The sequence below is a fragment of the Oryzias latipes genome, chromosome 3 (genome assembly GCF_053564925.1).
Source record: "Oryzias latipes strain Hd-rR chromosome 3, Olatipes_Hd-rR_3.1".
NCBI classification, from domain to species: Eukaryota; Metazoa; Chordata; class Actinopteri; order Beloniformes; family Adrianichthyidae; genus Oryzias; species Oryzias latipes.
Window position 1 is genome coordinate 30,404,101 of NC_136239.1, and position 10,372 is coordinate 30,414,472.

At 37.3% G+C, this 10,372-nt stretch overlaps 1 protein-coding gene across 1 annotated transcript; it reads left to right on the top strand.

Annotated features, from left to right (window-relative positions):
* The first annotated feature begins 2,143 nt into the window (after positions 1 to 2,143).
* pstpip1b (proline-serine-threonine phosphatase interacting protein 1b) lies at positions 2,144 to 9,490 on the top strand. The gene is made up of 15 exons (XM_011492809.3): positions 2,144 to 2,321; positions 2,772 to 2,872; positions 4,260 to 4,334; positions 5,003 to 5,037; positions 5,135 to 5,241; positions 5,440 to 5,502; positions 5,711 to 5,803; positions 6,212 to 6,257; positions 6,426 to 6,505; positions 6,837 to 6,935; positions 7,139 to 7,235; positions 7,405 to 7,549; positions 7,715 to 7,800; positions 8,648 to 8,766; positions 8,899 to 9,490. Exons 1-15 carry the CDS (start codon positions 2,289 to 2,291, stop codon positions 9,028 to 9,030), a joined length of 1,311 nt encoding a protein of 436 aa, XP_011491111.1. The 5' UTR covers positions 2,144 to 2,288; the 3' UTR covers positions 9,031 to 9,490.
* The last annotated feature ends 882 nt before the right edge of the window (positions 9,491 to 10,372 follow it).

Here is a 10,372-nt window from a genome sequence, read left to right on the forward strand (position 1 = left end):
TGTATCATCAGCATAGCTGTGAAAGTCAACGCCATGTCTCCTGATGACATCCCCAAGAGGAAACATATATAAATTAAGTATTGGACCCAAAATTGAACCCTGGGGAACCCCACAACTTATTTCATGGACTCTTGAGGACCGAGTATCCATACTTACTAAAAAGTGTCGATCTGTGAGGCAGGAATGAAACCCGTTAAGAGCAGTTCCTGAGAGGCCGACCCGACTCCTAAGTCTGTCTAATAAAATCTGGTGATCTACCGTATCAACGGCAGTACCAAGATCCAGCAGTACCAGAACAGAAAGTTTCTGCGAGTCGTAATTATGTCTGAGATCATTTAAATTTTTTAAAAGGGCCATCTCAGTACTGTGATTTGTCCTATAACCAGATTGACATTTTTCAAGAACATTAGGTTCATTTAAAAAATCATGTAATTGAAAAAAAACAAATTTTTCAATAATTCCATCCCTTAAAGAGCAGACTCCTAAAAACCTCAGAGATGCTTTGTCCGATGTGAAATGTTTTGTAACGCTTGCTTAGCTTGCTCTGACCTACAGAAGATGTGTTCGACTCAAGGAGCTCAGAGTGTGTGGATAGAAAACGCAACACAAGAATAAAGTAATCAATTGACTGTATTAAATCACAAAGAAAACAAATAACAAAACAATAAGTTGAGACAGTGGAGAATGGAGTGTCCAGAAATCCACAAGGGTATTTTTCTGTCTTTGGTTTTCAAAGTTCCTTTTTTCCTTTGGGTATGATGTCTTCGTCAAGACTCCTTTTTCATTGGTTAAATTATTAAGCTCTCATTGACGGTTCGTGGGTAGCTCACCATGCACCATTTCTGACTGGTGTAGATTAAAAGTGGTTCCAATCAGGGATAGAAGTGGGAGTGGGAAAAAAACCTGACAGAAGAGTAGTTTGTTCAAAAGGTCTGGTCCAGCGAGATGTTACACCAAAGTGTGGTTTAAGGTTTAAATAGCAGACAGCTACAAGAAATGCAGCCAGCCACAGCAGATCAGCAACAGCCAGAGCTTGAATGACAGGAAGTGACTATGTGACTCAGATGTTAATATAGGGAACTGGACCCACCAAAATAAGAGCGCCAAGGTGTTCCAAATCTGTTGAGGTAAGTGGGGCACTGATCCGGGTTACATGTTATCAAGCACAAATGCACATTTTTACTTTGAAGTATTACAGAATCCATCCATCCATTCATCTTCTGAATCTGTTTTGGGATCACAGGGTTGCTGGAGCCAACCCAGCTACTGTTGGATAAAGGCAAGGTGGACCCTGGACAGGTTGCCAGTCTGTTGCAGGGCTACACAATCACACACACATACATACACAAACTCAACTACACACCTATCAGGACAATTTAGAGACACCAATTCACCTATGAGGCATGTGAGAGGAAGCTTGAGTGCCCAGAGAAAACCCACGCATGCACAGGGAGAACATGCAAACTCCACACAGAGAAGTCCCAACTGGGATTTGAACCAGTGTCTTCTCACCATGAGCCCAGAGAGCCAACTGCTAATCCTGCTTTTGTTAAAAAAAAAAAAGAAATAAAATATCCGACCAATCTTAAAAAATGTGTGAAAATTATTTTAAAACAACTTTACAAAATAAAATCATCCTTAAAGTCAATCACATAAAACGCTTACCGGTAATAGGTTGCTATCCATTATTTACCATCTCTGTAAAGAACGCATCATCTATCCAGACTTCTCAGATTATTATGGATCAACTTAAAATAAAAGGAAACACAGTAGAAATTGTTATGCTGCAGCAAACTCCCAGAAAAATAGAAATCAGCCCAAATTCTCAGTATTTCTGAACCAAGACAGAACCTATGCACTCTATGTTTGATAGTTTGTTTAAATATATTTATATATAGTTATCAAACTTTGTACAAATGTCTCCGCTGTAGCTAAAAATGTTCTATCATATGTTCTTTTTTTATCTGCTGCAACCGCTATTGAGCAGGCAGACACTGTGGGCACATTTCTGGACAGCCTGTAAAAAGTCTTGCTCTACTTTCAACTTCAAATAGAAAACCTTTAGCTTCTGTCAGAGAAAAGGGGCGGAGCGACTGACTTCACTGTGGTCAGTGACATCACGGGACAAAAGCTCTTCCTCATTTAGAATGACTCACTTGGTGTTTAAGCCCCTCCAGCCCTTAAAACTGTTCAGAAAGCTAAATAGTTGAAAGACCTTAACAGCTCCTTTTAATTTGTTGATATGAAATTGATTCTTCAGCAGAGTCCTGTTGGTGAAAGCTAAACAAATGTCAGTTTTGATGTTTAAAGATGCATTCTGGGTAAGTCTGCTACTGTGGTCTCACAGCTTTCTGTGGTTTCCTGATATACAAGGTTCTTAAAGTAGGTTTTATTCTCTTAAAGTGCAAAAATTAAAAAAAATTTTACTCGGCATGTAAACTCAGTGCATTAATTGTTATGAGGCGTGTTGCAGTAAATGGGCAGAAACTGCTATGGATAATATGCAATGTAAAGTTATTTTCAGCTATACATGCTATAAACCCCTAAAGTTTAAGTTTATTGGAAATTGTTTCATATAATAATATGAAAAGATACTTAGCGATTTTACCAATGACTAAACACGACTTCATGCCCTAAACCGCTGTTCTCATAAGTTAACTTGCAACTTCTGCATTTTCACCAAAATGGACTCTAGGATCCACTCAAGGATGTGTTGTCACAGTTGTTGGTCTCTACTTTTTGGTGCAGCTTTTCTTTCTTTCTCAATGCAGGGGTCTGATTTCATCTGTCATGCCGGTTATGATGCTATAATCCAGAGGTTACGAGATGGGAGGCAAATGTGCAAGGATGTGGAGGAGCTTTTTAAGATGAGGTTGTATTTCAGTAACTGAATCCAAAATGGACCACTCAAATGAGAGAGTTTATAAAATTATCTGCTACTCATGTCTGGTAGACATGGCTGCAGACTGGCTGCCTTTGCAAAGAATTGTCCCTGTTATTCCCCCCCATCACGGGAGATATTTGAACTGCATCGCAAAAGTATTTCGAGGGTTATCATGCAAAAAAAAGCCTAATAATGATTTCTGTAAACAGTGTTTGTCTTTTTTTAAAGGTGCTAAACCACACATGTGGATCAGAATAAAGAATTTTAAAATATAATGTTCTTAAAATATCCTCTACGGTTCTAACATTCTTAGCGCACCACTTTATTCTCTTCACTGTCAAGGCAACACTTTTATTGTGTTTTTTTCTGCAAAACAAAGTAAACTTGTGATTAAAAAAAGTTAAATTAACAGCAGGGATATTTTTAGCTGTTTTAAACAAAACTGGTTTAACTCACAGAATGCTAAAGTGCATTTTACAATGTCAGCAGTGCCTTTTTTTATGTGAAAATGCAAAACTTGTGAACATTTTTGCGCGGCACTGAGACAAAAGATGCAGCTAAAAACCTTTTCTGACATGTCCTCAAGGTCAGATGAAGTACCGGTAAACCCAAAGTCAGATGGCAAATAAAACGTTTTTCACCACGTCAAAGTAAAGAACAACACAGTTCACATCATGTGGCTTCTGAAACAATTCATCCATCCATCCATTTTCCAAACCCACTTCCTCCCTTTTGGGGTCACAGGGTAGCTGGAACCTAACCCAGCCCCTGTTGAACAAAAGCAGTGTACACTCTGGATAGGTTGCCAATCCATCGTAGGGCTCTAAATACAATGTTTATCTCTCCTAACTCAAAGTTGTTGTAACTTTTAATATTCTAGCCTCACATGGTTGCAGTGGGATTCTGGTCCACTCTCCAGTAGACTAATTTTCTGATTTCAGTATCATCATCAAGATCAGATTATAGTGATGGAGTTTGACACGCAGCTTTAGGATGTTTCCAACACCTCAGGTCATTGTCTGACCTTCAGGGGAAAATTGCTCAAAAGTTGACCCCTGAAAAACATGTGCTTGAAATGTTTTGCTAAGGTTGGAAATGTTTTGTTGTCATTAAATGTTAGGCTTGAAAAGTTTAGAAAAATCGCCCTGAAACTCTGATATTTATTTATGTTAATCTGCGCTACTGGTTCCAAGTTTTTTTTTTTTTAGCACACCTAAAAGCAAGCAGCAACATTGTCAACTTTTTATGGACATTAGTTCTAATTAAGCTGATCACGTTCAGTAACATAACCTGTTGGTAATAAATACTTCTTTATACATGGAGAGCAACATTGCTGGGATTCAGTATAATGTGTCCAAACTTTTAATATCCAAAGGGCACTCGCAGAAGAGAAGTATGGAAAGGAACTGGTGACTATTGCTCACAAAGCTGGGGGAAGCACGGAAATCAGGTAAAAAGACATTGCTTCACACTCGGTAATGGTTTAAAATAATTTCTTTTAAAATTCTTGGCATAAATATGTCAAAAGGCTAACTCATTGGGGGGTTGTATGATGACTTTTATACACAATGAAGGCTGTTTTCGACTGAGTAACCAATGAGGTAAAAGGTCACACTTGTTACCTTTGAAAAAGCTTTATCCTTAGGGGAAATGCACGTTTGTGCACTTTTGAGCAAAAAGAAATAGAAAGTAATTGTGTTTCACAGACTGCAGCAAATGTGCAACCCACCACCCAAGAAAGTTGGTCATTAACCTTTGTCTTCTGATTGTTGTCAATGGCAATATCAAACAAGAGGATTGGTTTTATGTCAGGAGAACACTAAATATGAATTAAACCTTCTGCAGTGCAAATTTGCTTTTCGTAGAAAATAAAAAAGATGTGTGCAGTTGCCATTGCAAAGCATAAATCTTTGTGGTTAAAATTAACTAAAACATTTTTGTCTTGGTCATAGTGTTGTGACATGGTATCATACAGTGTGTCAGTTCCTTTTTTAAACAGTTCTCAGGGCAGCATTTGAAAAAGGAGGTGCTCTACTTCTTTGCAAAAGAAGGAAATTATCTTAAGGCAGTTGATCAAAAATGTCCTTAAAAAGACTGTTTCTTTTGTTTGTTTTTTAGCACCATGAGAGTGTCCTTTGAGCAGCTTAAAACTCGTAAGTCCTTTCACCATTTTCAGACATGTTTAATTAGCGCTGTGCTCAAACAGTCTAGTGGATTTTGGTTTCAATGTTTGCATCTGTTATTCTGCAGAAATTGAGAACATTGGGAACTTTCACATCCAATTATCGGACAAACTGAAAGAGGAGGTGAAAAAAATGGAAACTTTCCGAGAACATCAGAAAGAACAGAGGAAGAAGGTATTTGGCGAAATAGGACTTCATCTTTTCTAGAAAAGACATCCATTAGAATTGAGTTCTATGAGTGACATTAAAGGCAAAAGAAAAAATGAGGGAGTTAGTTAGGGAGTTATGTAATTCCATCGGGATCTTATTTAGAAATACAATTGTTGTGAGAGCTTTTTTAAATTTAATTTTTATTGTCTATTTTACCTGTAGTTTGAAAGCATCATGGAGAAGATTCAGAAGAAAAAGGTTGCTTTGTACAAGAAGACTATGGAGGTGAGACATTCCTATATTGCTGTAAATAAAGTTAAGTGACTGTTTTGGCATGTATAATTTAAAGTAAAATCCTTTAAATGTTTATTTTTCTGCTTCATGACATTTTTTTTAATGGTAAATACAGTAATTACACACATATTTGCTACATTTCCAAAGTAAAATAGAATTTAAATTTTGATCCTGCGCTTTTAATGACTTTCTCCTTCAGTCAAAGAAGAACTATGACGTGAAATGCAGAGAGGCCAATGAAGTAGAGCAGGGGGCCGAGAAAACAAATGCTGCAGCCAAAAATCCTGACAAGGTATGCATGTTAAAAATAAATAAATAAAAACAAAGGGATCATTTAAACTGTTGACAACAAGCAAGGAAGTCAAGTTTAAAATGTTTAGGACATTTGTGATGACCGTACTGTAATCAGTCCCTGTAAATTATTGACAAACAAAAAGGTTCAAACTGTGATATTTCCAGTCGACAACAAACTCCCAGCTGATGGCAGGGAAGAAATGATAGTGTCACACTGCATTTTTCCAATGACAAATGAGATGGAGTTGACAAATTGAGATCAGTGCTTTTCCTTCTTCACATCTTCATTCACCTTTTTGAAAAGTCAATTTATTCACAGACAAATAAATCATTAAGACCCCAGACTGTGGGTGCACTTTGTCACACCACACATGTCACTTATTTCCTGTTAACACTTGTCTTCCAGCTACGTCACAAGACAAAACAATGCAGACAAGCAGCCAATGAAGCAGGTAACCTCCACACATTCTATTTCTGACCTGCACTTGTGCTTTTGCTGCACGCACGTTTTGCAGTTACACAGCAAATCTGAATAGGCACTGAACAAACTCACCTTTCTGCAAACGCTTTTTTTGTAATATTTCTGTTTTTGGAATAACTAACACAACCATGTTGTACAGAAAAGCTTTACATGAACAACATACATCAACTGGAAGAAATTCGCCAGGACTGGGAGGAGACGCACAAAAGCATGTGTGAGGTACTGCAGCAGCAAAATGCTCCCTTAGTCAAAGCTAGAATAAAAGCTTCTGTAACTCAACAAACCAAACCACAAAGCAACTGCCTGAATGACTGCTGCCCGGTGAGGAAGTGTGCATCTGATATTCAGAGACTACTAAAAATAACTGCCTTTACTGTCATAAAGGAACATCGTCAGATCAAAGCAATCCTGTTGAAGGTTTCTGTATGTTTTTTCCAAGTTTGTGGTATCACTGGCTATATTATCAGTGCATGATTTGCGACCCAAATTCTAACAAAAAGATAAGAAACCTGAAAAAGATTAATTCTAGTGGTTTCTGAATGTGTTTTAGGTGTTCCAGGAGCTGGAGGGAGATCGCATCAGCACGGTCAGGTGTGCTCTTTGGGACCACTGCAACCATTTCTCCATGCAGTGTGTCAAAGACGACGAGGTGGGGTTGTTTTAATCTTTGTAAACCTTTTTGTTTCTTAGGTTAAGTTTCAACAGAAAAGGTACAAAAATCTTGTTCAAAGATCAAATTAATGCAGTTATGCAAAAAAATATATATATTGAAACCTAAATCTTACTACATGAGTGTTACAAAATTATACAGGAACTCTGTGCAACCCTGATTTCCGTCTCTTTGCAAACCAGCTTTATGAAGAGGTGAGAACGTTTCTCGAGCAATGCGACATCGTCACAGACAACAACAGCTTCATCAAGATGAAATCAACAGGGTCGAGACCACCGGGTGAGCTTTCACTGCAGCAGAGATGGAGAAGCAGCATGAAAATATATATATAAAGCCAGACTTCAAATCAACTCCTGAACCTTGTCTTTCAGTTGACATCAAGACAGACAGCAGCCGTGAACTTCTCAAAACCAGCCGCTTACCTCTCTCTCTCTCTTTTTTTTTACAGAGCCCATAGTGTTTGAAAGCTATTATCAGGGTGTGAGAATGAGGAACAGCAATGATCTGAGGAACAGCAATTCCTCAGAAGGAGAAGACATGACAGCGAAATTTGAACTAAATAACAGGAGGGAGAGTCGAATAGATGGAGCCAGGTAAAAAAAAAAGCCTGACAGCATTTGCAGGATTTTTTAAAGAATAGAAAAACCATCACTACTGCTTTCTAATAATTAATGCATGTTGCAAGAAAAAAACCCCATTGTAGTTTTAACTGATAGTTAATTCTTTGGAAGTCAATGTGAGACTCTTTCTATGCACAGGTGCTTTGACCCTTTAATCAGAGACTCCATAACCAGTGATAATGACAGAAGAATCTCACAGTCAACACTGACATCTACTGAAAACAGTAAGTATTGCAACCGATTTCTGCTAGACTGGTTGTAAATTATAACGACACCTGAATGTGAATGATTACAACACACCAAAATATCCTGGAAAATGCTATGGGGTTTTATTCTGATGTACGGTGGCCGAGAGAGCTCAACACACTAATTTAACATAAGACGCTAGAGTCGACACCTTCAAGTTAAAAAATAAAGCTTCGTCAACTTCACTCTGGAAGTTGCCACTAGCTCTATGTGCTGCAAATTGAAATCATGAAACACAACATGTTAGCTCCTTTTCTGTGAAAAAAATAAAATTATTATTCTTGAAAATAAAGATTCAATAAATTGGGGGCCTAATTTGAGTTGTTTTTGTCACAGGAACGGAACTACTCAGGTTTAAAAATGATTAAAAGAATAAAACTGTAAATGTACTACAAGTACATTTAGAATATACTAAAAGTGAGGCAGTATAAGTGAAGTTTACTTTTTATAAACTATATTTTGTAAATTTAAAATGTTGCAACTTCTGAAGAACTATTCAGTTTGTATACTTCATATACTGCATGTACAGGGTCTGTGATATACTTGCTATACTTATACTTAAGTGTACTTAGTATAATGAACTTCAAGTGTACTACTTTTTGCTATAAAGACATGTGGTGTTATTTTTACTCTTAGCTCTTTTAGCCATCTTTATCAGGATCAATCTGCAGTAACAAAAAAGGTTCATCTTTATGAGCATTTAAAAGAGATGATATGGTGAAGTAATTAATGCACTAGAATAAAGACTATGTAGAGGAAAAATGGGAATGAGCTCAAAGAAGCTGAGGCTTTCCATGTCCAATGTTCTGCCTTGACTGTACTCAGATAAGATGGAAGAGAGTGGATATGCAGCCCTTCCAGGTCCTTCACAACAAGCATCTTTAGTGTCTGCTTCAACTGACCAGGACCAGTTCTACATTGTGAATTATGAGTACAATGCACAGGTAAAAATGTCTCTTATGATTAATTTAAAAATGATAAAAGTTAGCTATTGTGAAATACTGCTTATCTTTTTCTTTTTTTCTTTTTTCCATGGATGTGCACCAATATTTGATGTCTTCACATGGATTGAGCAGGAGGGGGATGAGCTGTCTGTGAGCAGGGGGGATGTGGTCCGGTTGTTGGTGCAAGGACTGGATGGATGGTGGACGGTGGAGAGGAATGGGTGCTGTGGACTGGTGCCAGGAAATTATCTGGGCAAAATTTGACAATGCATTTGCAAACGGATTGATCCAACAACACCATGTAAAAGTTGACCATCTTTAGCCTTCAAACCCAAAATGTCATCTGAAGCAGTTTATTTATGAAAAAGGAATGTATTTTACCTCCTAACATGGAGCTACATGTCAAACTCTTCCCCCAACCCCATACATAAAAGATGTGGGATAAAAGATGCATATTTACAAAGAAGAATTTAAAAAATGGTTATGCGAAAATGTTCATATCTAGATTTGCACGGGTACTGTAGACAGGAACTAGTAGCATTTGTTAAATGCACATTAAAAAGTTAATATCCCAAGTGAAAGTGTATTAACAAACTATGCAAATTGATACTTTATATATCTATGTATATATAGTTTTTTTTTTTACACTTCCTAGAAATTGTGAAGCTTAAAAACATGGAGAGTCTGTACTTCATGAATTGACAAATAAATGTATTTTAGTGTTTTTATTTTATTTTATTTGCAAGACAAGGTAAACGTGTTTAAAAATTGTATGCGTCAATACAAAACAGGTGTAATCAATTGACAGTAATCAATCATTAACAAGGTTTTTGCCAGTGGTTTCTTTTAAAACTTACACTTTTTAAGGTCAATTGTCTTCTAGTTGTTGTTTATTGATTGTGAAATAGAGCTGTTTTTGTAACAGTTTAAAACAATTATTGGTCCTACCTTTCTAAGGTGTCCTCCTCCACAAAGAGCTCTGCAACTTTCATGTAAAAGTCCATCTCAGCTTCTTTAGTCTCCAAGTCTCATAGTAGATCTGTAGTATTTTACTTTGGAATTTAGTTTAAATATAGAAAAGATCAGCTTATAGCTGCATTGCCTTTTTTAAAATGAGGATAGCTAGAATGTAGTCTCATGAGCGCCCCCCAAGGGTGACGCAGTGTACTGTCTGCCCACCTCATGACATTGCTCCCCAATGAAAGAAATGACAGAAAGCGGACATTGTTCACGTATGCCAAATCTCCCTGCACTCTGTAAACCTGATACTGTGAAGGAGAAATGATACGATCCACACATCACCTCCTTCACTTAGGAGAAACGCCCCATGTTGCTGACTCCCCTCAGGTGTGTACGCCCATAAATGTTAGAAATTATTTAAATCATAATAGAAAAAAAAACCTTGATAACGTATCAGTGGATAAATGTAGATTTTAATTATAATGGATTATATTCAGGCATTTCCTCCCCCTTTGGCACATCATTAAATCTTTGCTCCAGCTTCCTGTTCTTTTTCAGAATAAATGTAAAAAGTGTGAAAGCTTCTTTCAATGTATAGTGCTTCAGTCAAAACACCGCAGATCAGCTGCTCCTGGTGGTTCTACTA